General features: G+C 49.6%; 1 protein-coding gene across 4 annotated transcripts in view; it reads right to left on the reverse strand.

Annotated features, from left to right (window-relative positions):
* MSI1 (musashi RNA binding protein 1) overlaps positions 1–5678 on the reverse strand; it is a 30244-nt gene extending 24566 nt beyond the window's left edge. For all 4 annotated transcript variants that reach the window (XM_063416029.1, XM_063416027.1, XM_063416026.1 and 1 more), the window contains exons 1-5: positions 5469–5678; positions 5171–5211; positions 4961–5042; positions 4763–4847; positions 4–45 (exon numbers count right to left, since the gene is read on the reverse strand). In XM_063416029.1, the coding sequence (XP_063272099.1) occupies positions 4–45; positions 4763–4847; positions 4961–5042; positions 5171–5211; positions 5469–5527 (309 nt within the window). In that variant the 5' untranslated portion in view covers positions 5528–5678. The remainder of the gene's footprint in view (positions 1–3; positions 46–4762; positions 4848–4960; positions 5043–5170; positions 5212–5468) is intronic.
* Positions 5679–27000: the final 21322 nt, after the last annotated feature.

Raw genomic sequence — 27000 nt, forward strand, 5'->3', positions numbered from 1 at the left:
TACCTTGGGTTGTGCTCGGCGAGGGAACGCTACCTTCGGGTCAATCTGAAAGAGATGTGGGGAAGAACAGGTGAACACACTTTTCCTGCCTATTTACAGACACAGGGTTTCCTCCATGCATGCAGCTGTCTCTGCATATGTGGCACCTTGCTAAAATCCCAAATAATCTACTTGAGGTGTATAAAATGAAGCTGGCTGCAGACATCTTTCCCTCTTGGTAAGGTGTAATCCAGGGAGACTACAAGTCCCAGCATGCAGTGGTCTATCTCCAGCTGAGCGCCGGGCAGATGCACTGAGAGCCCATCACATGCTGGGATTAACAGGCTGGGCTGCACCCTCCCGCTTGGCCGGCCCCTGGGTGCCTTGCATCACCAGCCTCATATTAAAAGTGCTTTCTTTTGCCTTTTCTGCTCTCACCCTTCGCTCTGCCTACAAGTACAGAGTTCATCTGGGTAGTAACAAGACAGACAAGAAGCAGCGCACGAACCCCCAAATATTTCATCCCTTCAAACACAGCCTGAAGAGCAGACAAAAAGAAGCAATAAAAGAGCAGACAGGATGGCACAAATTAACCCGAGGAGCCCAGGCCCCTGGCTGCGGAGCTGCGGCCGCAGGGATGGTGCTGCCCCTCTCCCCAGGCCGCGCTGCACACAAAGCCGTGATGCCTCCCTCCCTCCCTCGGCGGGCTGAGCCTCCATTGTGCCTGTTCAGCTTCCCTATAAACCTGCTGCTGGCCGGAGCAGCCGGGCCTGCGCCGCCATCCAGGTGCCGCGTGTTCTGCCAGGCTCAGCACAGAGCAGCGTGTGCCTACGCTGGCCTCACACCACCACCAGCACCACCACAAAAGCTGGGACAGCACTAATGCAGCTGCAAGCCAAACACCCACAAAGCCTTCTCTCCTCCTCAGCCACCACCTTTCTTTATAGCCTATTTTTACAGCAACTCCTGTAAAGTTACATCACATCGGGGATGATCCAGACCTACAAATCAGCTTACAAAGGCCTGTGGTAAAGGCAGGTTTGGCTCATCCCTGCACTTGGACAGGCTGAAGCTGGGAGGGCAGCCTGGAGGGTTGTCCCATCAGCCCAGCAGCTCCAACAGCCCAAAAGGAAGCTGTGTTTCTCCAGCGCCTCTCACTGCTTTGTTCAGCTTTCCAGTCTGGCTGCCCTCCCATCCCGCATCCTTTTACTTGTCTCACAGCCCCGGAGCTTGGCCCCCCTGTGCCCTTCCACCAGCTCCTCTCCCTGCCTTCCCCACCTCCATCCTGACTCACAGCTTACAACATAAATAAACTCAGCACGTAGGTAAACACAGGCAAAACTGAAGAGCACAAATAAATTCAAAAATAAACCTTTCTCCCCAGGCTCCAAGCGCCAGCAGATTAGCATACCCTCCAGTGCCTCCCTGGGGCATCGGAACCATCCAGGCCCTCCCCTCCCCGGGCACAACCCCCCCCCCACCACTGCTTCCTGGCTAGTGCAGACACCCACAGCGAATTCTGAGGACAGGGGACGGCAGGAGACCAGGAGGTTGATGGCAGATAATAAGCAAAAACAATAATCTACTGTCTTTTACTTCTCAGCCAGTGTCATTCAGCTCCTGCCAATAAGATGCTTTCATACTCAGCAATGCTAAGCTCAGCCTCATTTTCTCATTACCCTGAGTGTGATCAACTGGGCAGAGATAACGTGTCCTCCTGGCTGGAGAGAGCAGGCAGTCATTTCACAAATTCTTCTGCACAACCAGCTATTGTTGCAGGTAGAGGGAGGCTGGGGTGACCAACTGCAGGCACAGCCCTGGGAACACGCAGAGGGGAGCGAGCTTGGTGCCGGACTCAAGTTACTCAAACTGGACTGCTCCTTGGTGGCTGGAGTCCTTCCTAATTAAAGCAAAGGCACCGGTACCTTATTCCCTCATTTCTGGTGTTAAAACAAATGGCCCTGGAGGAGTTGTGTTTCAGTGTCACCCACTGACGTAATGGATCCTTTTTACAAACCCAGATAGAAATCTGCTAAGAGCATTCAGAACTGCTCAGATTGTATCCAAAAAACAAAACCCCAGATCAGGCTGCAGTGAATGGAAGTCACCTGAGCTCAAACTGCTTCCAGTTCACCCCACAAGGCTTTGGGGATGAGGAATCCCACTGAAGTTGCAGGTGTACCAACCAGGGCAGCCAGGTCCTCAGTATTGCTCTTCAGGCCACCTACAGCCCCATTTCACAGCTCAGGTCACGTAACTCCTGTGTTAGCCTAGCTGGGATCAGTGTCCCAAGGCACAGGGACGGCTGGGAAGGACCTGAGAGATGTTGTGCCTCTGTCACTACCTCCACCCTGCTGGTCTGCACTGCTGGGGAGCTGCAGATCACTCCCTCCACCACAAAAGACAAACCCAGCAAAAAACTCAACAACGGCAACAAAGAAACAACGGGATGACCCAGCACTGGCAAGTGCTCTTCGCAGAGTGTGTAAAGAAGCAGCTCAAGGCAGTGACCGGCTGCAGCATTACAAAGTCACGCAAATCTTTTACCTTGAGACTGTAAAGCCAATTTTCATATCAAGTATTTTCAAAAATAACCCTGTAGTCTGCTGCTATCTAGCTTACAAACAAAGGGGAGTCTGAAAAGAACAAGGCTGCCCGGAAGAATTGGGCCAACCACCTTCATTAGGGTAGGAAGAATCAGAAAACAATGAAGCAACAAGTTGAGCAGACACTGTCTATCAAATGCTGTTTGCCAGGAGACACCAAGCCCCATAAGAAGGCTGTCCTTACAGGACACCAGGCCTTTTCCTGCAAAGTTTCATAGAACTCTAAATTAAGATTTGGATGAGTTTGTGTCATTTAACCCATGAGTCACAGCAGAGCCTTTCACCTCAGCAGGGAAAAGGCATATGGAGGTTCCATGTGCTCCCACAAGACCAACCACTCAAGAAGCAAAACACCCCAAAACATCTGACCTAGCTGAAAACTGCACTAAACAAAAAATAAGAAGGAAGGGGGAAAAGGATCAAAGTTCCTAACAAAGAAGGCCCAGGCGAAACTGTCCCCATTCTCCGTGCCGGCGGGCCGAGCGGAGCAGATGCGGCAGGGAATTTCAATGGCCGGCCGGTCCCCCGCGCCCTGCGCCACGAGGCTCCTCTGTTCTCCCGGCGCCCACCGGCCCTCCCTGCCCGCGGGGCTGCACCGCGGCCTGCAGGGCGCCCTGCACAGCCCGCAGCGCCGGCTGGGGACAGGAACGGACAACGTGGATATCAGCTCACTCCTAGCCCTCAAACACTTCCAGGATTAGTGCTACAACAGACATCCATCACTTGCCTTTTCAAGAGGGGTCTATGCCAGCCCACAGACTCATGACAGGACTAGCTGATCAGATACTGTGTTTACACAGGCTAGTAAAAATAAAATTAAAAAAAGAAAAAAAATTTTAAAAAGAGAAAAAAGAAAACCCTGGGCCCTCCTCAAAAAAACATTACTGTAAACCCCCTCAGAGCAAAATTCACTTTCCATCACTCCTGGGAGGAGGAGGGCTGGGAGTCCTGGGGACCCAGCCTCAGCCAGGAAGGCTGGGATGGGTTTAACCAGGAGCTCCCGTGGGGAGGAAGGACCTGTGCACATCAAAGGGAGCGATCCAGGCAGTTAAACAGGAACAGACATAAATCTTGCTGCAACTCATGCCGTAAACCCTAAGAAAGAGGGTCTCGCTCTCCCGCCCTCTGCTTCTGCCAAGATAAAGACTAGGACGCCTGGGCCACGCGCTGCAAGAAATAAAACTCTGCATTTGGACTCCTCAGCAGCCCTCGCCTAGAGCCACAACATGCTCTCCCTCACCATGCCATCCCCTCGCAGCCCCTGCCACTCCCCCATCCCTACCCTCACCTTCACCCCAGGGCAGCAATAAGGAAAAGGAATTCAGGGGAAGGCAAGTCACTAAAACTGAAGAGAAGGGACCTCCCACTCAGACATCTCACCCCCACCCCTGAATACAGTCTGCACATCTCCTGAGCACCACAGATTCACAAGGCAGGACCCACCACATTACGCCACTAGTCCAGTGAGCCACCAAATCTTTCTGCTGGCCCAGCTAGGGCTCCTCATCACCCAAACTTGCAGAGTGAGGGCTGCAGCCGCAGCCACTCCAAGAGACCGGTGGTGGCCCACATGGGCAGGCACTGGCCACACTCCGAGACTACAGTAAAGTCCTGAATCTCCATGACTTTTACAAAAACTTCACCTGGGGAAACCACAAGAGAGTCTCTGGGGTGCACAGAACGAGGGGTCTCTGCCAGAAAGCAGGGGGCACAGGCCACCACGGCCAGGGAAGCAGGGCCTGGGCACTGGGGAACAGCACTGCTGAGGAGGGATCAGTGCTTGGCAGCACACAGGATGAAAGGGCGGCTTCCCTCTCTCCAAACGCAGCCACATCTTATTCCCCGGGGCAAATCCTCATCCCAAACGTGTTCAGGTGTCCCAGCTTCGGGAGGGCTACAGTCACTGCCCGGATGGGTCTTACAACCAGCGAGTGAGATGAAAACCATCACCAGGATCCACAGACCCGCACCAGGAATCGGCACACGGTGAGCCCGGTGCTTGGGCGGCAACTAGGCTACCCGCCGGCAAGTGGGACAGAGAAGGGAACGATCGATCCGTATCGGGAATCAATAGTTTACAACCTCTAACTGGAAATCAAACACTACAATCGACGGCTGCTCCGAGCACAGCCACTGTGCCGGCAAATACACCCCTGAGATGAGAGAAGTCATCTCACCGTCTTGGAGTCCAGTTCATGTCTGGATTGGGCCAGGACCTTGTCGACGCCAGCCTGGTCCATGAACGTGACGAACCCGAAGCCCCTGAGCCCCGCAGCCCGGACAGAAGAGGGGATGCGGAGAGAAGAGAGAAAGTTGGTTAAAGTGGCGGTCGGGCCGCGGCGGGGGCGAAGGGAGGCGCGGGCCCGGCCTCTCACCTGGATCTCTTTGTCAGCGGGTCCCGCATCACCAGGCACTCCTTCACCTCGCCGAACTGGCTGAAGTACTCCCGCAAGCCCTCTGCAAGCACAGCGCCCACCGTGGGTGTCCCGTCCCGGTCCGACCTGGCCCCGCCGCCCCCCCCACGCTCAGCCCCAGCTCCGCCACCCCCGGCCCCGGCGGCAGGTGCGGGGCCCCGCGGCGCTCACCTTGCGTGGTCTGCCAGCTCAGTCCCCCGATGAACATTTTGCTGCGGGAGGAAGGGGAGAGCCGTGAGCGGGGCCGCGCCGGGGGGCCGCGGCACCCCGCGGGGGTGGCGGCGGCAGCGGCGGGGCCGCGCGGGGAGGGGAGGGCGCGGATCGGCCATGTTGGCAGCGGCACCGCCGCCGCTGCCGCCGCCGCCGCCGCGCCTGCCCGGGCCGGGCGGCCAGGGCCGGGGGAGGGGGCGGCCGCGGCCGGACCGGGGGGGGCGGTGGGGGCGGCCGGCGGCGGCCGCCGCGGAGGTACCAGGGGTCGTGTGGGGAGTCCGGGGAGGCGAGGCCGGGCTGGCTGCCGTCTGTCTCCATTCGGACCTCTTCTCCCTGCGAGGAGCGGCGCCGCACTCCCGGGGCAGATGAGCGCTGGAAAAGGGGCCGGACGGACAGGCCATGCTGCCCCCTCCCCCGACCCCTCTCCGCCGGGCGGGGAGGGAGCGAGGGAGGAGGGCCCGGCGGGCACAACCTGCCCGGCTCCTCCCACCCCCGCCGGCCCGCCGGCCGCCCTGCGCATAAAACCCGCCGGCGGTACCGGGGCTGAGTGCCGGGAGCCGCGCCCGCACCGCGCTGGGGAGAGCGCCCGACGCCGGGCGCGGCGGCGGCGGGAGCAGCCCGGGAGCCCGCAGCTGCTTTGTCCCCGGCCGCGCCGCCCGCACCTGTCCCGGGGCGGTGGACAAAGGGCGACGGAGCCAGGCCCGGCCCGGTGCGCTCGGGCTCGCTGCGGCGGACCCCGGAGACCCCGGCCCTGTTCCTCCCGGTGTTTCGCCGCCGCCGAGGGCGCTTCCAGGTCGGGACCAGGACTGCCCTGCTTACCCCGGGACCCCGACCGGGCAGCGGGGAGTCGAGGCGTCTTCCCGGAGCCCTGGTACCTCTGTGCTCTCTGGCAGCCCACGGGAACCCTGCAGGGGTCAGGGGCTTCCCGGCCTCGCCGCTTGCTGGCCCGCACGGCAGTGCCCAGGCTGCAGGACCCGGGGCAGAGCTGCTGCCGGGCACCGCGGAGCCCGTAGAGCCCCGCAGCACCAGGTACGCACAGCCCAGCCGCTCTCCCCTGCCCGCGGCTCACTGGGAAGGGGGCAGGCTGGTCCCCAAGGCACCGCGCAGTTTCTTGCTCATTCAGACTGACAGACTCGTGCCGAGCTCCATTCGAGTTCCACTGCCACACAAGTTCATTCACATGCTGCTTCTCGGGCAGGTCTGTGCACTCCGCCTCTGCTCTTGGGCAACCAGCCCGGGTAGCTGGAGGAGCTCAGCGAAGAACAAATGAAATACCTGTAAAGTTGGAGTCAAGAGGAGCGCTGAAACCTTGCCTGACTGCACCAAGCATCTCTCTGGAGAGGGCATTTGTCTAGCATATCAGAACAGAGCAGTGCTCAGAACCTCTGGTGACAGTGCTGTGACCCCTTCTCCTGCAAGAGGGTATCACTGGATTCCTGGCATGTGCTACTGTGCTGCCAAATACTCCCCACATGCATCCCTGGCTCTGCTCCTTCCAGCATGGGTCCCCCCTCTGCCCTCTCACTGCCTAAAGCAAGGTATTGACAGCTCAGGTCAGTGCCATCCTCATTTGACCCTTCTTCCCCTTCTCTCATGACTTTTTTCCACATCCCAATACACATCCTCTCCTTCCTGGAGAGGAACCACTACACCTTTCACAATATTTTGCAATAGTATCTTTTGTTACATGGGCTGTAACTGAGGTAAATTCATCCTCTGCCCATTAGCTCTGCCAAACCGCCATTCACCCACCCCATCTCCTGAGCTGGTTCCGGATCCTGTCCTGTTGTCCTGGCCCTGTGCTTGGGCACAGCAACACACTCAACACCAGAGACTGGGAACTGAGCAGTGCAGCATCCTAGCTCATGCTGCCACCGGTCCAGGCTGAGCTGCTTCTCCAGAATAACCATTCTTCATTCCATAGGGCTGAAGTCATCACTTTAGGTGGAGGTGCCCTGAGAGGCAGCAGGGCTGGTGCAGCAGGGAAATATAAATAATGACATGCAGAGGTGGTACTGCAGCTGGCAGTGGAGGCAGAGGTGCTGAGGCAGCATCCCAGCCATCTCCCCTTGCATGTCCTGAGAAACCTGGACAAAGTTGGGCTGCCAGAGCCACCACGGTCACCTGCCACACTGCCCAAGCTCACTGGTGTTTTGCTCCTTCCCAGCACCTGCACTCTCCCATTTGGAGGGCAAATACTTTAAACAGGGAACTAACTAACAATTTCAAGTCACCTGGCACAGGTTTTATGTTCCATAATTGCCCAACCTAGGCACACTACTAATGCTAATTAAAAACAAGAAAGAGGGGAAAAAAAAAAAAGAAACAAGAGCTCAGTGTTGGACTCACTAAAGGATATCTCTTGGTTTGCTACCAGTGCATTACTATAATTTTAAACATGTTATTTTTAAGACAGTACAAGTTGAGCACTCTGAGGGACACTGTGAAAGTGCCTCATTGTGTCTTTTTTTTAATGTTTATTTTATTCACTTTTTCTCTACCAAAATAATAGTGGAGAGGGGAGAACAGGATCAGTGTGAGTTAACATCTGTGAAGATCAGAGGAAAAAAGAAATTGAGCCTTCAGGAAGATTTGGATGGAGGATGTGGTTGGACTTGCATCACTGGCAATGACACAGTAACCTACCATGTAACTTATCCTGAGGTTGTTTCCAAAACATACACATGGTATTTTTTATTTCCACCTTAGGACCCCGAAGTGCTTTGTAAGTATCAATTCATTTATCCCTGTAATGCACAGGACAGTGGGTCTTGAAAAATCTGCTGATTAGTGACAGTAGGAAGCTTTCCTCACAGAGAAGTAAATATATAAAACATTCCAGACCTTATGATTGGAAAGATGATCTGCAGAATATAAAATAATGCAGCATTGTATTCCTGGGGCTGCAGACAGACAGCTGTAGTGCCTCTGTGGCTGCTGCTGAGAGGTTGCCAAACACCACCGAGATTAACAAAACTGCTCAGTTTTCTTGCTGCTATTCAGTGTCTCATGTGTGGCAGAGTGACACTATCAAAATCATGTCCACTTCCTGCTGAGGAGGATGATTGGCAAAGCTCTGCCCAGCACCAGTGGCAGACACTGGAGTTATTCATGGTGAGAGGGAGGTTCCAAAAAGTGGAGGTTAGGGGCGGGTCAGGCAGAGCAGCCGCCTCTTTTCCTCCCTCTTCATATAAAGCTTAAGGAGAGATTGTATTGGAGACCTGTCTCTAGCTGGGAGGTTTTGGCAGTCAGGAACTACGAAAAGTTTCACTTTTCATTTAGCTTGTACAGTTAATAAACAAATTTGATCTGGAACTCATTTTTTGTACCACTTGCATTACAGTGCTGAAGATGCAAATGTGGAAGGTATTAACTGTGGCTCCTTGGGCAGCCTGGGGGCATTGCCTGGCTCTGGCAGTGGCTTCTGGTGGCTCTCCTGCCTGCTTCAGGAAGGACGCTGACCCCTTGGAAAGGCTGGTGGCAAAACCCTGCTACCCATGCATGAGGCAGCCAGGGGTGCTACCTCCAAGGGAACTTCTCCAGCAAACACCTCCCTGGCAGGAGCTGGCTTGGGGCAAGAGTCAGGCAAGACACAGGCACAGAGGAGCTGTTTAGGGAAATTAAATTATTTAGATTCCACTCAGGTGGGGAAGAGGGACAGAGTCAACAACAGGAATAGACGAATGACTACAAATGCACCAAGGATTTCTTTACTTCATATAAGGAACCTCAGGGAGCAAGATTCATGGGGTAGAAAACTGTTTATGTGGTGCAGAGCACTGAAGAATAGGATGGGTGGGAATACAGAAGAGGAACAGGGTGGCATGCAAGAGACATAGGTGTTAATAAAGAGCAGGAGAAAGGAGATAGGAAGAGTAAATGGAGACAACTGCGATAACTGGAAAAGGAGTGAGGGAGGAAAGACCACTCCAATTACCACAAAGCAACAACAGGGATTGGAGCCTCACAGGGAAAAAAGGGAAAGAAGTCTGCAGGGGATGAAAAATAAAGCATCAAGAGAACTTGCAGTGTAGTAAATTCAGTGTAGGGATTCAGCATAAAACAGCAAAACCAGAGAGCTCTCTGAAGGACAGTAGGAGACTGCAGGCTTCCACCCGCTGACCGGGAAATGATGGCTAAGGGAAAAATCAGAGAGCCCTGCCTGCTATTCTCCCTCTCTACAAACTCTGAAAACTACTACGTGGCGTCTAGTCTCCATGATCCTATCTAAATCAGTCCAGCAAACGAGGGAGGGAGCCCTGGCTGCTGAGCTCTGACACAGGAGCTGTTCCATGCATGGAGTGTGCCCCGCACCAGCCCAGCCCAGGTGCCACCTCTCTGCAGCAGCCTGCCAAGGACCTCCCCCTCCCCAAAGAGGAGATAGAAACATTTTCATTTCTCATTAATATTTTTTTAAATACTCCAAAGATTGCATACAAAGTGACAGAATGCAACAACAGATTCAAAATTGAGACCTCTCTCCTTGAAAGTGCCCTGAGCTCCACCTTCCCTCTAACCTTAGTTACCATTTGTCCCAGCCTTCCATCAGTCACTGCTTCCTGCTCTGTCCTTTCTCCTACCTAACCCCTTCCCAGCCTTCACTTCCTATGGAAAAGGGACATTTCTGAGAGCATCCACTGTTAAGAGGCTCTTCCCCAGCTGAGAAGCAGAACATTGCCTCCTGTTCTTCCCCTCCTTGCCTGGGAGGAGCTCAGAGCTTCCCATGATGGGATACAGAGGGACTCATTTCCCCACCATTAGAAAAGAAAAATGAGGATGGATCCAACTAAAATCCACCAGATGTGCTGTACTCTTTTAAAGAACATTGGTTAAATTGTTTCTTGTGCTCACTAAAGGTAAGACAATAAGTTTATTTGACACAGAAAGAGATAAATGTTAGATATCAGGAGAAACTAGCAACTATAAGGATGGCTAAAGATAGGAAAAGGGAACCAGGAAGGTCAGGAAATTCCCATTCATGAAAATTTTTACGAATAAATTTTAAAAATGTCAGTTTGGTGATTATATCCTGTTTTGTTCTTGCACATTACATGCGTAAATGGAGCCTAGAGAAGAGGAATAATAGAGAAATTTAAAGGCTATGGTCCATGGGTTTATATGAGGGAAGTAACAGTGCAGCATGGGGTCAGGCTGACCAAATACCACCAAGACTGAAAAGATGTCTGGGAAAGAGCTGGGTAAAGAGGGGTAACAGAAAAAGTTCTGGGTCAGCTTTGAGAGCTGCCAGACACCTCATACAAAAGGGATTCCTGCATTAACATTTTAAAAAGTATTAAAGTTCTGAATTTAAAATGAAATACCGTGTTCCAGTGGAATAGGTGCAGGGTGAGCCCCAAACACACCACCACAGCCACCACAGCATTTCTGATGTCTCCTTGCAGTGACCCTGCTGGTGCCTGGCTGCCCAGTGTGCCTCCAGCACCAGCTCCCCAGGCAGTGATGCTGCACTATCCGTGGGCCTGCACATCCCCTGCAGGTCTGATGCATGTATGAATTATTAATCGGGGGATGAAGTCAGCACCATGTCAGGGACCTCTAAAATCTGCCTTAGAGAAGGTAGAGTCCAAAAGAATAGAGGAACAAGGGGAGAACAGGACTCAGGGGAAGGACTGGAGTTCCTGCTGAGATGCTTCAGGAGGCAGAAATCTGGATCCTGGCACTGTCCCAGAGCAGCACCAGAAGGAAGCACTCAGAGAAGCAAACAGAGAACTTTTGGCTCAACATATGAACAGGAGCTGAGAATGCAGAAGCTGCTTCTTCATCCCCTCTCTTTCAGGACATAATTGATTTCCTACCTCTGCTATAGCACTCACACTGGCTTTTAACTCTCCCATTTCTCCAAGACTTACTTTCTAATCTAAGATGATGGGACCTCTGCTCCACAAATCCCAACAGCACTTCTCCAGAGGACAACATTATAGCATTCAGGTACTATGATGGTGTAAAGTAACTGTTAAACTTAACAGCACAACATTGAGAAGGTTTGCAGGCTGTTTGGAGAAAAGAACAGAAAAGAGTATCTTTAAAATCCAGAGTGCAGGCTGGAGCTCCTAGGATGAGAAAGGTTCAGACCAAAGCAAGTTTACAGGACAGAAATACACACCGTAAATCTTCCTAAGCAGCTCAGCCTGTCCTGGTTCCTCAAGGTTTTGCCAAGGTATTTTGTTTGTACTTGTCACATGACTTACATCAGGCATCACATCCTAATCAAGACGGACACCAGTGTCTTCCCAGGCAAAGCTCCCATGCTCAGATTGCAGGAGCAGCTTAGCTGCTCTGGACACGTCACTGCCGCCTGAGCCTCCTCCCTGCTGAAGGGGAAAGGAGGCGAGAGGCTGCCAGGTCCAGGTGCATTTGTGGGCAGTCATCTCTGGTCATTCTCCTGTTTGCTGTAGAACAGGCCACTGCAAGGCACTAACTCACCCAGAGTGTGTTATACTCACAATTGGTTTTCTACCCAGCATAGATGCTCTGGAGCAGGAGTGGTGCCCACCAGAGAGGCAGGGCCTCCCTCACCCCAGGCCACATCTTCACTCAGGCTTACAGGCTCCCAATCCTTCCAGGCTAGAGAATGTGAAATGAGATGGCTGTTACTAAATACTCTAGTTTCAGCAACCTTCACCAGCTTTTAAATGTGTTTGGAACTAGAAAAGGCTCAGAATCTGTTCTTTGGTCCCAAGACACAACGATTCCCCTGCCCACACATCCTGTGAGCTGACCTCTGACTGAAGAGACACTCTCATTCTGCACTGCTCAAAGTCTAGTGGGAAATACCTTGCTCATGCTGCTACTTGTCCATTCTTGCCCATCTTTTTCTCACTTTTCACAGCCTTTAAGCATTTATCTTTTCACGCCTTTGCCTGCTGTGGATTTCCCTCAAGGCTGATTTTGCTACCTTAGGGTCCTTATGCCATTTTCTTTTATTTGATTTTTGGGGTTGTTGTTTTGTTGTTGTTGTTGGGGGTTTTTTTGTTGTTGTTCCAAGCAGAAATTTCCCCACCTACCTCATGCCCATGCAGTTCCAAGAGCCGAAGTAAACTGAGTCACTGACCCTTTTCCCACCAGGAGTAAGTAGTGATTCACAAACTGTATTCCTCAGAGCTCCCAACTGGCTGGTGGCCAGGGCACTGCAACAGCTATGGACCAGCTCCCTATACAGTAGCTGGCCAAGGCATTATTTAGCACAAGGCTAAGACAGACAACATGGAGATACTCCTTCAAAAGCAGGCACACAGAGGAGCAGCAGGAAATCCCTCTCACAGTGGTGTGAAATGTATATTAAACCCATCCCTTTACTAGAAGTATGAATGAAACAGCAACCTCTACAATTCAAAGTTTCTATCAGATACATAAACCAAAATGGAGAATAGTAACATTAAACATTAAAGTAACATTAGTATAGTAACATTAAAAAACGCTTAAGGCTCAGACAAAAATGTGTTTTTAAGTTCCATCTCCCTGCCATATTCCAAATTGTTCAATGAGCAATTCTGCACTCCTTTTTGCAGGAATGATCAGTGTCTTTTTAGAGACATCAGAAGAAAGGACTCTGATGAGTTACACGTGAAATAGAGGGATCATACTCTGGTTTAAGACATCTTGACTCACTGGACTTGTAATCTGATTATACGGGTGTTTTTGGAATCCCTGTGCAGTGTGTCCTGCCCTGCTCCAGCTTTTCCCTTCTGGAGGTAACCAGGTTTACTGCTTCACAGACACTCTTGGGGTTTGGAAACTGCCCACTCGTGATGGATGGAAATAGTGAGGCATCTTCAAAAACTGCCCACTAATTTTAAATGTTTGACTCAAGAAGCTGGAAATGAGTAAACATTCCTCTTCCAAAGAAGGCCTGGGAAAGCTCTCAGCACACAGCATTTTCTGCCAAACAAGCTCATGGTGTCCCATGGTGCACACACGAGGTCTGGGTTTGTTAGTGGCACAGGTGACAAGGTTGAAAGCATAAGGCTCAGTAATTTATAGTTCTCTACGTTTTTAGCTGAAATGCATCCTGACCTCTGTTTACTGGCACTCTGCTGGACACCCAGGAAACCAGTAGGAGTGTTTTGCTCTCTCAAATATTACAATGTGCCTGTAACAGAAAGTGTATTTAAATCACGTTTTTAAGGGTGAATCTAAAAGGCCTCTCTTTTGAGGTGTTTGAAGAAACCTGCGAATAGAACAGACAGCTGCTAGTAGAGCAGCTTGGAGTAAAACAAGTTCTTGAAGTAGGAAAGCTGCTCTTACACACTCCTGCTGTCAGGCAAAGCATGCTCAAGTGTGTGGGTCACTCTGGAGCCTTGAAAGCAATGCAGTGTCTGGTAAGTTCTCTCCCAGATGCTGGGAGAACGAGGGATTGTGGGAGACAGTGTAAGATGGGGAGGGATTTACAGAGAAAAAGCAAATCAATCAAAGCTTGTTCAGCCTTAGTTTCCTTTTGGTTTGTTTTTAGTGAGGCTGCAGTAGGAAAAGTTTTAAGATTTTATGCTTATGTTGCTTTAAGGACAGGAATGCTGGAAAAGAGGTATTTGATACCTTTGCTGCTAATTACAGTGCAAGCTCCCAGTGTCCTGACAATGCCCTTGTCCCTGACCTGGAGGGGCCTCACTGTCTCAGGGTCAGCTGTAATTTAGTTTCAGGTCAGACCTGGGACTCTCCTGCCAAACTAACTGCACTTTGTTTTGAAGTAGAGACCATTTACCAGTAAGTCTGAGACCATCAAACTCATTTCACTAACAAGAAACAGGAACAAAGTGCAGAGCCCCTGAGACGAAGGTCAGTGTTCGACACAGGGAGAGTTCAGCTGCATCATGAAGGAAGGGGCCTGAGCCCCACAGCCACAGGAGCTCACATCTTCTGCTCTCTTCAATTAAGCAAGTTTATTACAGACAAGTCTAGGGACCAGCTAAGCCTGCCAGGCCCTGGGCAGGCAACAGCACCATCAGCCCTCTCCCTAGAGCTCTGCTACACAGTTGCTCCATTTCGCAGAAGGCTCCAGAGGAGTGAGTTTTTCAGTAAAGCTGTAAGTTCATGAGTTGTCTGTGCTGCTCCTACCTCTTTCTACAAATTGGCCAGGTGATTTGGGCCAAGAAAAGTATCTTTTACTACTTGAAAACCAAGGGTATTTTCCCTATCTCGAAAACAAACCAACCAACCAAAAAAAAAAATAGTTTCCAGATCTTCATAGGGAACAGAAAATAACTCAAAGCTGTAAAGAGAAATACTTTTTATCTTCCCCAAATAATTAGCCCTCTCTGACTCAAGGGAAAATAATATATTTTTGTCAGAAAAACAGATTTTGATTCTGATCTTCTTCCCCTTCACCATACTGATGGACAGAGATTCTGCTGTCATGATACCACATGGCATTACCTGAAATTAGCTTGTCATTTAATGAATATTTCTTTACAACTTGTGTTAGTCTGAGTACCCCAAACATTTTGCATATTGTCAGAGTTCCTGTTGTTTTGCATTTATGTAGACACAGGACCGGATTTGCTAGGGGAAAATCCACCCACAGCACTTTTTTTCTTTTTAAGTCTGCACATCACTGCAACAAGAGGCCAACTTAAAGAAAAAAAATCTGGATGAAAAATTGCCAATTTACAAAATAGTAAGAGATTTTAGACATCAAATGAAGGTTCCATGTCCAAATTTATAAACACAAGAGTGAGACAGACAAGTATAGACCCAAACATACTTGTTGGGAACAGTAAAATATATTCAGCCCTAGTTGATGGCCAGAGTTGGGGTTGTTGCTAAGGTGTGAGAGACCACAGCTATAGCAAGGAACAGGACCTTTAAGGGATGTCCAAATCTTTATTTCATAAAAGTTGAAGACTTTTCAGAAGACTGCAATACACCCTGAGGTGTGTTAACACTTGTTCCCTGCCATGCTGGACAGCTGCAAAGCAGTGTGGCAGGAAGAATTACCAGCACCACAAACTACAGGTGAGTTCAAAATGCAATATTTGTGTTGTCAGACATCACAGTTCCCTAACTGCCTGTGCACCCAAACCACTCCTCTAAGCATTGGTTCCTCTAGAAATATGAAACCAGCTTCCAAGAGCTCATCTCAGCTGCCAGAGCTCTTTGTGGGACAGGTCCCAGCTAACCAAGAGCTGGGTATCTCCTTCACGACTCCCTGAGAAAACCACGTGTTTCAGGAGCGATGGAATTGCCATGCCCCAGAACAAGGCTCTGCAGCAGAGCAGATAGCTTCCTTGGCAGCTGGCCTGCAATGTTGGAGCTCACTCCCAGGAGAGATTAGAGGCAGTAAAAACCTCATTGCGATCACAGCAAAGCGCTCAACCTGCTTCTACCAGAGATTTCTCACAAGAGCAAAAAAAAAAATTCAAAAGTATCTCTACAAATAGGAGGCTGCAGGAACAGAGAAAAGATAACCCAGTTAATGTCATGCACACAGCTTTGCTACCAGCTCAGGCAATGCTGATCAGTAAAGGACAGACAGAAGCTCTGAGCAGAGCCTGTTTTACACCTGGAAGATTACCTAACACCTGGACAGAGAATTGCCTCCCTACTTAAAGTCACCCAAGTTCCAGATCTGCAGCTGCAAATCTTTCAAGTGAGGTTTTTAAATTTGGAAGTTGAATAGCATGAAATGTGTTCTATACCCCAGATTACCTTATCCAAGCTCATTTTCAGGGCACAACAAAGGACAGAAGTTACCCTCTGGTTCCCAGGTAGTGCCATTTATACCCTGAGGAAGATGAAAGTACCAACTACTTGGATTCACTTAGACTTTGTGTGCTTTTGGACTCCCTTGCTACTTCAGGTGTCACTATATCTGCTTGACCCCAGCAGTGACAGGAAAAGGAGAGGGGTTTCACTCATTTCAAGGAAGGTTGAGCTCTGCCCATAGACAAGGTATTTTTCTGTCTACACACAGAGGACTCTGCACACAGGAACTGTTTCCCAAGGACACAGCCAGAGCTCCTTTCGAGACAGCTCCCAGGGCTGGAGCTCCTGCAGGGCACCATCCCCAGCCTAGGAGGCTCCTGGGAACAGAGACACAATGAGCATGGACTGCCCAGTTAACCATACGGAGGTCATGTCCCATCCTCTGCTTCACTGCCACTGCAGTGGGACCCTGCAAGGTGGAGCACGGAGCTCTGGGCAGGGCTGTGCGGGTGGCAGCCCAGCCTGGGAACTCAGGAGCAGCAAGGAAGGAGAGGATGCTGGAGTGGAAGTGATTTGAATTAGAACAAACTGGCTGCTGAATAGAAGCTTTTATTCCAGCATGGAGAAGGCTTTGTTAGTCAAGCACATGTGATGCACAAAAGCCTCCACTTGAATTCATTGAGTTTTAATTGGTTCTCAGGTGGGGGAGGAGATGGGTGTAAGGAATTAGGGATTCCTTAAAGAGGCAATATCATTAAATCTTAACGCCTCTTCCCTCTCAGCCCCAGCTTCGGCTTAGGAGTCTGGCCTCATTCAATTGTCTCATGTTAGAGAATCAGAAAAACTGAGGGAGAGAAAGGGTGGGAGGGAGAGTCACTAATAAAGCCTAAAGGGAGATCAATGAATGAGGAGGGTGAGGGGGAGGAGGAAGACCGAAAAAGAAAGAGCCTGGTTGGAAGCGGAGGGAGGTCACACGCAGGCAGTGAAGACAGGAGAACCTCAAAGGAAAGAGAATGATGCCATTCGAGTCGGTGCTTGCTTTTCTCCCTGCATTCCTTCTTTTATTGAACACTTAAAACTTCCCTTAAAGATCCTCTATCTTGGCTCTGTAAGCCTGTGCTCCAAAATAACAGAGTTAATCACCAGAAGGAAGCAAGCAAATCCTGGGATGGGTATGGGGCTCATGGTGCATGTGCAAGGGGATGACAGCAGTGAGAGAAACCTGCTTGGAGGGACCTCACAAGAGCTGCTGCTTGTTTTGCCAGGCACTTTCCAAACAGAAGTTTTGTTACTAAGAGCCTGCCACAGACTTAGCTGACTCAAGGTCCTTGTGAGTGAAAAAGAAAGGGAGTAATCAGGAGCTAAGGAGATTGCACAGCCAATGTTGCAGGAAGATCAGCACACTGCCCAGTGTATAGAAGGGACCCTGACAGACAACTGCTCTGCTGTGATGTGGAACATACATCTCACAAACGTGTAATGATTTCCATCAGTCCAATACATCATAGAAGAATGAATAATGTTTATTTAACTACTACACTTTGAATTTAGATAGGTAAGTGAATGACAAACCAAATGCACTGCCAGCAAACACCAACTCAAATGCATTTTCTTCCAGAGTTCCTGACAGAAGAACGCTGTTTCTATATTTAAGCCAGACAGTTTATCCTGTACAAAGCCACACACATGAGATATTTTTGCAGGAAGCACTGCCTACTGTTTTATTATAATTCTTCATTACAAAATTAGACTGCACGATCTCTGCTTGTAGACACCATGGCACTAAAACAGTAGCACTGCAACCAATTACTATACAAACTCAAACAAGAGGTCTCTGACTTCTGTTTGAGGATGGTGTGGGATGCTGAAAACAGCATTCCCATGGTGGCTTCTCTCTGAGAGACTGTCTGATCCAAGTCACTCACTGTGTTGTGAAACCTGAAGAAAACACAAGATCCTCCACTGAGATAGCTGAGGTACAGGTACAGCTCTCATGGTGAATTCCCCATTGAAAGTGTCACAGGATTCAATTTGCTAAACCTCCTACCTAAAGAGGAGCCTAAATATCTTTTAGAAGTAACACAGAAAACGAAGTCTCATTTGGTCCTTAACTCCAACTAAAAGCAGACGTGGTCTCCACCTGGCAAAGGCATTTGTGAGCAGTGGGCCATGACAGTGCCTGGCAGCAGCTACAGAGAAAGCATTTAACCACACATGGAGAAGAGCTAACGCCACTTGCCTTGATTTCTAATACTCCAAAGTCTACATGCAGACTCTGCCAAGCTGCCTACTGTCACCACTTGACCAGTGACAACGCACAAGAGCCCTGCCCTTCAGCAGCAGCAGGGCTTTCCTCCAACAGAGAAGTCTCCTCTGGACAGCTCACATAGGGAAACACAAACAACAACAAAAAATCCTATTAGAGAGACACTATTTCTCCTTTTCAATAAATGTTTCCTGTGTGCTTCAGTTTGTCTCTTCTCGGAGTGCACCTTCATTATGAGTAACAGATTTATTTCAGTTTTTATCTTAAGGGTTTTAAATACTCCATATAATTCCAGGCATAATTTCAAATTATACCTGATTCACTTGAAGCAACCACCTGCTCTCTATCAACAACAGTAACATGTGTGAGTCCATCTTATTGTACATCACTCTACACAGGACTAAGCAATTCTACTGTTCTCCTACAACCCTGCATTCCATGCTAGAGATAGAACAATTCCTGTTACTATCTTCCCAGCAGCAAAATGTAGGAAAAGGCTGTTGTAGTAAGGATGGGCTAAGTCATGCCAAGACTGTTCCCTATATTTATCCCAGACTCGCTGCCCTGGATGCATTTGCCCTCCTCCCAGCAGTTTGCTAGTAACAGCTTTTCCTGTAATTGTTTTCTTCTCTTTCAGTTTATACATTAGTGCTGGAGTGTTAGTTTACATGATTTCACCTTGTTTCTCAAAAATCCCTTATTTTGCAGCTTTCAACAGAATCAAGATGATCTACGCCTTTGGAAAGAAAAATAATAGGGGAAAAAATCTCCCAGTACTCTCAAATATCTCATTGCTCTCCTATGGCTTTCAGTAGATGCCTTTGGTAGTTGGGATCCTCTTGCAACATATTTCCTAGCAAGTACCATTCCCACAACCTCTTGGTATGCGACAGCAGGCACTTCTGAACTGCTTCACTACACAAGCCACAGATTTGTCTGTCACAAACAGTGTCAGTTATCACAGCATCAAATTTGCTGTGTGCAGCAGGTCTCCAAGACTGCCAGGAATTGAAAATTGTTTTGCTACCTCTTCTCAATGCCTGACGGTACAGGTATCTCAGCAATCAGCAGTGGCTTTGGGGCAAAGTGTGACTGACACATCTGTATCAGCTATCCAGTTAATTTTATTCCTGGCCTCTTTCGTTACGTTAAGCCTCACAATGCTCACCATATTTCCTCCTTTCCAAGCAGGAGAGATAGCAGAACCATCCTTTCAGCTCCAGAAGCAGTTTAGCTATGCCTGCTCCACCTATCAGACTGGCTTCACCTCACAGGTCCTCCTGCAACCAGGAGATTGCCTCTTTCTTTTCGAGTACTCAAATCACAAAATGAAGCCAATCCTAACCAAAACTTAGCGTTAACAAGGTATCACTGACAATTTCAACAGGACCTCAACAGAAATATCCTGTGCCAAGCTACTGATCAGGCACAAACTTTTACTTTCTGTTATCCTCTGGGAAGGAGCCGATTTGTGTGGCTGCTGACATAGTTTCAAGAATATGGAGGCCACCTACAGCACAGGTATTTACAAAGCTGGTCAGAATGTTCAAACAGAAACAAGCCCTGCCACCCTTGGAAATCTCTTGTTTCTGCTCCAGTGAACAAGCCCTTGGAAGGACGCTGGGAGCACCCATCCTTTGCTCTGTCGATGGCCACATCAGCATTATCAGCATGGTGTGCTGAGCCCAAGAGTTTCCTGCAGGTTGAAGCTTCTCATGCTGCTTCATTTGAAGCTCCAGCCCCCAGGCGGGCTCCACACACAAGCTCCTGCTCCAGCCCATGCCAGGCTGTAGTACCTGCAGGACCAACCACCAGAGCATTCACAGCTTCTCTGGGCCCACAGGCCACAGCCAAGTTTGTGCAGGAGGAGACCAGAGCTGCACTGGAGCCAGGCACTCCGTGTTACAGACAGAATGAGGCTAGGATGACTAATGAGAGAAGCCAGCACTGCAGAAGCTTTCCAGCCCAGTGCCCTCACCGGTTTCTGTGTGGGATGATAGCATTTGCACATTTATCAGTGTAACACTGCACACTTACTCTTCTTTAAACTTGAACAAACCTGTACCTCCATTGCTCTGCTGGTCAGTGGACCTTGCTTGAAAGAGCTCTACAAATGCACACCACTACTGGTAACAATACACAAGTTCCCACTGGGAACTTCAGGGAAGAGCTCTGCACTTTGGTACATTCACTCATTGTACCTAAACATGTTATTTCCTGAATGATATCAGTGCTCCGTCTCCTGTGTTTTGACAGGTAAGTAGATGAGGGGCACTGTGACTTTAAGAAGGTCATTTCCACTGTCCTGCCGCTGTAATTAGCCTGCTAAAGAAAGGGCAGAGGCTGGAAATTGGATTGAGCAAACCAGGCTTTAGCCGCAGGATGAAGGCAGAGCTCCGGGATTGTTATGTTAATCACCTGAGCTCAGCAGGCCCTGCCCTTCAAACAAGCACAAACCCGATGCAAACCCAAGAGCTCTCTGCAAAGCAGAGCCTGGCTCAGGCTTCAGCTGCCCCAGGGTATCTCCCTCCATCTCCTGGGATGCAGGGGCCACCCCTGTGGACAGGTCTGGTGGCACTTGGAGAGCTTCCTCTGCCTGGCCACAGCCTCAGCCCGTGGTCATACAGCTCCTCTGATGCAGAGCGCTGGGACACAACTGCCAGCAGTGGGAACATCAAATGGGGGTCACAGGTGATGCTGTGAGCTGATGGGCCACGGCTGCTTTACACCATCAGAGGATCCAACCCCAGCCAGGCTGAGTCAAAAGCATGTCTGAAAGCACAGGTTGCTTATTGATATTTCACCGATGAAAAATAGCATTGAGAACAATAGGCCAGATTTGTATTCAGTGTAGTAATGACTCTAGGCAGCAGAGCTGCAGGCAGGTGTCAGCTCCTCTGCAACCACAGCACAAGCCCCCAGGTCCCTGGGCCACTGGCTAGTGCTCCAGTCCAGTGTCTCCAGCACCAGAACTACCCCAAGTTAATCCCTGGAGCAAGTCCTGTGGGTACAGCCCCCGGCCTGCCCCTGAACTCTCTCCAGGAATGCAGCCACACTGTGTGCCTGAGCTGCCACCTGTACCAGACAGTGGTGTCACCTCAACAAGAGCTGCTGCACAAGCCAGCAGCAGTGGTGAGCTTGGCCCAAGGTGCCCTGTGTGCCCTAAGGACATGTTTGTGGCACAGCCAGTGAGAGTTGGCCATGAATTGCTCCCAGCCGGCTGCCTGCTGCCTCCTGTTTTGTCCTCTCCACCTCTCTCCTCCACGGGAAACAAGGCTGGGGTTTACCTCACTGTGCTTTACTAGCATGTATCCCTGGGAAACGTACCATTTTGTCCCCTCTCTGCTCAGAAACTTTGGTTTAACAGCCCTCACCACCACCCACCCACCTTCTTTTTAAGGCACCAACCCAGGCTGGCCATTGTCCCTCCTTTTGCCCCTATTTTCTTAGGGCAAGCTTGTGCTTCTCCCCGCATTGGGACAGCTGGAGCTCCGCGTTACCTCCCTTGTTCTTTGGCACATTTTCTCACTGCACCCCTGCGCTGCTGGGGAGGGGGGAGGGAGGGGAGGAGGATGGGAGGGCAGTGTCTGGCTCCGCATCCAGCGCGCCGGATGGCATGGTTTTGGAGAGGCCTGGCTTAGTGAAGTTATTCAAGCCAACGGCAGCCTGGCAACCGGGCGGCCACAATGGGAGTGCAGGAGGAGGAATGTTTCCACATGCCTGATCAATGGGAGCAAGGGAGACAGCAAAGCAAACAGAAGCTGGGAAAGAGACACAAAGAGAAAGCAGCCTTTTCTCTGCTCAGTTCCTTTCATTTGTCACAGCTCTTTGTGCGGCTGATGACAACGGAGGCCCTTCGGAGGCTAGTTTTAGGGAGTTTGGTTTTTCTAATTAAATAAAATGCCGTGTCCTTCTTATTCACTTGTCACCTTCCCCGCTCGCCAAAAAGCCCCCCAGAGCAGCCCCATCAGCACTCCAGCCTCCCGCTCCATGAACCTCCCAGGAGCCCCAAGCATCACTTTCTCCCTGGGAAGGTGGAAAGGCACAACCACCCCCTCACCCCCTCAAGGGCAGCTCTGTGCTGGACGCGCTGCCCTGCCCGAGCGCCGCCAGGGCCCTGCGCAGGGGCAGCAGCACAGGCCACCCGTGGCCCCCTGCCTGCTCATTACGGGAATAAAGAGCGCAGCAAAGGACAACTTCTCTGGAGGTGACGTGCTCCTGCAGCAGCTGCTGACGAGACTAATGGGCAACTTTCTATGGGAAAGTTCTAAACAGGGTGAGGGGACAGTTGCCTTGGAAACTGGGGCCATTTCTGCTGCGGAGCTACAATTCCCCTCGAAATGTCCCAGACAGGATTTACCTGGGAGCTGACTGTGGGACAGAAACTCCTGCAATCTGCAAAGCAGATGCCTAGAGAGGGGATGGAGGCAAAGGAGGGGTGTCAGAACAGAGGCACCAGCGTGCTGGTGCTAGGTTGTGTGATGACAAACAATCCAGCCCTGTTGCATAACCAGTGGTGGGAGCCCAAAGTTGTTTCCTCTAATTACTATGCAAGAGTTCACAGCAACAGGCCTCCTCTTGTGCAGGAGTTTACAGGAAAGGTCCTCCTGGTTCAAAGGCATCACCAAGCAAAGTAATAGGAGAGACAGTTTAGGGGTAAGCTTTCCTGCACTGAGGGCAGAGGAGAGGTTATTCGGTCTCTTTTTTAAAAAATAAAAAGTCTAGCTGAATGTATGTAGCCCTGAAGAACAGAGAAACCTCCCGGTTGCTGAGGAACAGGAGGCAGGACATCTGCCTCCTCCACGCCTCCACCAAAACAAATGCTTCCCCCTCCTGTAAACAACTCCATCCCCAAGCAGACAGGGCTGCAGCAGCTCAGCTCCAGCCCCCTGAGTATCAAGAGTGCAGGCAAAGCACTAAGGATTCTGCAATGTGTCTTAGGAGGAGGGAACTTCCTTAATGATCATGGCAACATTTGGCATCTCACCAGGCTTTTGCTCAGAGTTATCGTTAAACTGCAACCAAACCATGAAAAGCAGCTCCAGCAGTATAAAAGTCAGTGAATGGCAGCATGAGCTCAAGGAAAGAGAATGAATCTTGATCCTAATCATGAATGTAGCCTTGATTCAACAGCACAGGAAAATCCCTGCCCACTTTCAACATCCGAAGATACAAATAGCTAAAGACAGGCTTCTCAGTCCTCATGGACAGATGTTCCAGACCGTCCAGGGGGACAGCAAGTTCTTCTGTCAACATCTCTTTCTATTCCCAGGATTTACACTGAGCTCAGGACCTCTTGGGTCCTCAGTAGTCTTGTGTCTCAGTCAATCAGTGGGACCAATATTGGACCAGCTATTTTGGCAGTCAGGATCTGAAGTCATTCAGGATAGGATGTGTAGCCTTATCCACTTCCAACATCACTCCATCTGAATTTCACTTCACACTCTGCTTCTCTATCCAGCCCTCTCCTTTGGGTGTTCTGGTACATCTGTGTAGGCAGATTAAAGAGGATCCCACAAACCATTTTCCATAAAAGCTGAATTTCAGCAGTGTTAGGGTTTTTTCTGTCTCATTCTGGAGGCCTCAAGGGGGTGTCATGGCTCAGTGTCACTTGTTTTCCCCACCTTCCCACAGCATCACATGTGACACTTTGACAGTTAATAATATTCATGATGTGTTCATTTAACAGTGTAATTGTCTCTAAATAATATTAATTATAATTACTAAAAAAGAAGATTCTACCTTACCCCTTAACACCAAGTTGCTTGCTGCCATATAATCAGCAAACTTACTTTTGGGAAGTGTCTCAATTTCCATATCCACTCTATCACTGTTGTCCCAGTCCTGTCTGGCTCTTCCACTGCCCCCAGACATGTGCTAAGAGCCAATCTGCAGCTGAATGAACAGGAGCCTCCCCTCCACAACTTCAGAGAAAAAACTAACTCCACAGACATTACCTACCCCTTCAAACTTATTCTGGCCTTCCTTGAGCATTTTTATAAGGAAGGAGAAATCCACCTTCACTCCTGCTCAAAGGACTGCTTTCATTGAGGCCTCTGTAGATTTGCAATGGCAAGTATTTGACCTGCTTCAAAAATATTCATGAGACTCACATGCATTCAGTAAGGGCAGACAAGCAAAATCCTCAGCTCATGTTCTCCTGAGGTCTCAAGGTGCTGATGGCAATACACATCCTAATCACAATATATAACATATTGACAACGAGACCTTGTCAGCTCTAGCGATGCTTTCTTTGAGTCAAAGAATCTGGAAGTGATTGTGATTATTTCTCAGTAGGTCAGAAAAAAGTCTAACCACGTGCAAATATTTTTAAGTAACCGCCCTTCTCCCTGGTCTCAGTGAGAAGCTTTCAAGACAGACTACAGGTACCATTTGAACTGTACAAGAACAAGTCCAGAGCTAGGGTTGTGGAGAACAGCAAAATGGGCTACTCCTTTGCAGAAAAAAGAAAATCCTCAGATATGCATACTGCCAAGACAGTCCATTATGGCATTTATTAAGCTCTGAAACAGAGACTGCTCTTCTTTACACACAGTGCATGGTGTAATGTTGCATGGACAAAACAAGCAGGAAAAGCAGTATTAATTCCCCACAGAATTCCAAGCAGTTACTGCAGACTTCCAGAAATATTGCAAAGCAGTGCAAAACACAATGCAAGCCATCCCTTGTGAGGAAGAAAAGCAAAGTGTACTCCCTCTTAACTCAACCACTGCAAGGCAGAGCAGTTCTTGCAGAGCTAGTGCTGCTCTTTCACTCCTGCACCTGCTGTGAAGACACCATCCCAATAAGTAGCAGCACTCTACAGCTCCCTGCTCTGCCTCTCTCAACAAGATCCTTCTGTGCTGCCTATGGATTCATCTCAAGATAACATTCTTTGGTAGAAGGACAACCCGCTGATGGACACATGCAATTAGTAGCCTGCTGACAGGAGCCCTTTCAGCCTGTCTGCAGCCCCTTTTACTCAGGTAGAGCTGGCACAGTGATCCAGCCACTCATCCTTTGTTACAGCTCTATAAAGCTGAGGAAATAATTCAAAAAGTCTTAAAGGGAACCTCAGGGTGGAAAGAGAAAACCTGACAGGTATTCCATAACTGAGGAAGAGGCACCATTTTATCACTGTTGAAACAGCTTCCACTACTGAATCAATAAGTGTTTGAGCTTTTCATGATCCTCCTTAGCACAGGTAATACCACAACAAGGCAAAGAGCTACCTCCTGCATTCATATAAACAAGTAAACCTCAGAGGGGAGAAGGGGTGGGACAGACAGAGAGCATTGCTCTCACATAATACTGCATTCATCCCAACTGAAAGGGGAATACTTCCTCTAACAGCCTTTCTTTCACTTTTGTGACAATGTGACCCTGATGCAGGCAGTGCACAGGTGATGGAGAGAGAACACACAACACTCCTGGGATGGTGGTACTGCCCCACCAACCTGCTGGCCTCCTGCAATTTATGGAGTACACACCATTCCCAGCAGCCTCACTACACAACCTTGCCACAAGAGTCAACCCCCAGGAAAGGAAATTCCTTCCGGCAGATCACATCAGATCTTCTTGAGATCCTTCCCACTTATTTAGGTCTCAGTTCCACTGGCACATATGTGCCACAGCCTTGCACAGTTGTTTTCTAAACAAAACTGGAAGCAAAATGATTCCAACTCATTTTCGTATGGAGCAAGAAAAACAACTTCACGTGGCTACAGGACAAACTGCAAATGTTTACTATAACACCCTCTTCCACCCACAGCCCCACATCCTGATGAAAATCAGAGAAACTCATGCCTTGGGTACAGCCTGTTCTTGGCCACAGCATATGTGGGTGCCAGAGACAAAGCACAGGGCAGATCCAGCCCTGTTTATTTCATCACTTGAGACCCTGACCTTGATCATTCACTTGGCAGAGGTTGTATGTGGTGTTCAGAAATTGCTCTCTGCAGTGTTCAGGCTTTTCTCTTTGCTCACAAATACGTTACACAAAACACAGCCCAAAGTTACCACAGATTTTCATAGTTGTGAAAATCAGACATCCTCTCTATGAACATCCACCAGTTTCCCTTTAGCCTACCACAGCCCGCTCAGACATTCCTACAAACCAAAGGAAAGTGAGTTTTACCCTGTTCTCATTTGCATACCCTTACAGGATTTTCACTAGAAATCTAGGCCTATACATAGTGATTTCCAGCCTGCTGCAAATACACCATAGTTCTGTTGTCAAGCATGTAGCAAGAATCCTTTCAAGCTGGAGAAGCAGACATCAGGCTGCATCAACTGTGACAACAAGAAAAGATTACAAGTCATCGTCTTTACCTAGAGAAGGAATGTTTCTTAGCTCCAGTAAAAAAACCTGTAAGTTGCAGAGAGCTTAGGCACACCGACTTGTGTAGCCCATGCCTCATTTTGCAGTGATCAGCCAGGCTGTGCAGTGCAAGGGAGAAATCTCTTCTGCCTTGCTCTCTGTCTTAGAACAGGGGACCAAACAGCAGACATGTGAGTGCTATCCATAAAGGCCACTGGAATTAAAAAGCCATTCATACGAAGCCATCAGCAACCTCCCATACCGTGCCAAGGTCTATGACCAGGCACAGAAGTGCCTTCCTAATGGCTCTGCAAATTCCCTTTCAGAACGGCTCTGCCAGCCGATCTCTGTTACAGCACTTAGCACCTGATGAGCAGCAACCCGGAAGGGGATGCTTCCAGCGGCCACCGTGATGTGCATCTCAATACCGGGGCCCTGCCAGGGGCAAAGTCCTGCACAGGTCTGGGGGGAAGTGGATTTCATCACTCCAAAACTGTGTCAGTGCAGCACGTCAGCCCTCTTCTGCCTTGTCACTCTGTCCAGCTG

The sequence above is a fragment of the Prinia subflava genome, chromosome 19 (genome assembly GCF_021018805.1).
Source record: "Prinia subflava isolate CZ2003 ecotype Zambia chromosome 19, Cam_Psub_1.2, whole genome shotgun sequence".
Classification (NCBI taxonomy): Eukaryota; Metazoa; Chordata; class Aves; order Passeriformes; family Cisticolidae; genus Prinia; species Prinia subflava.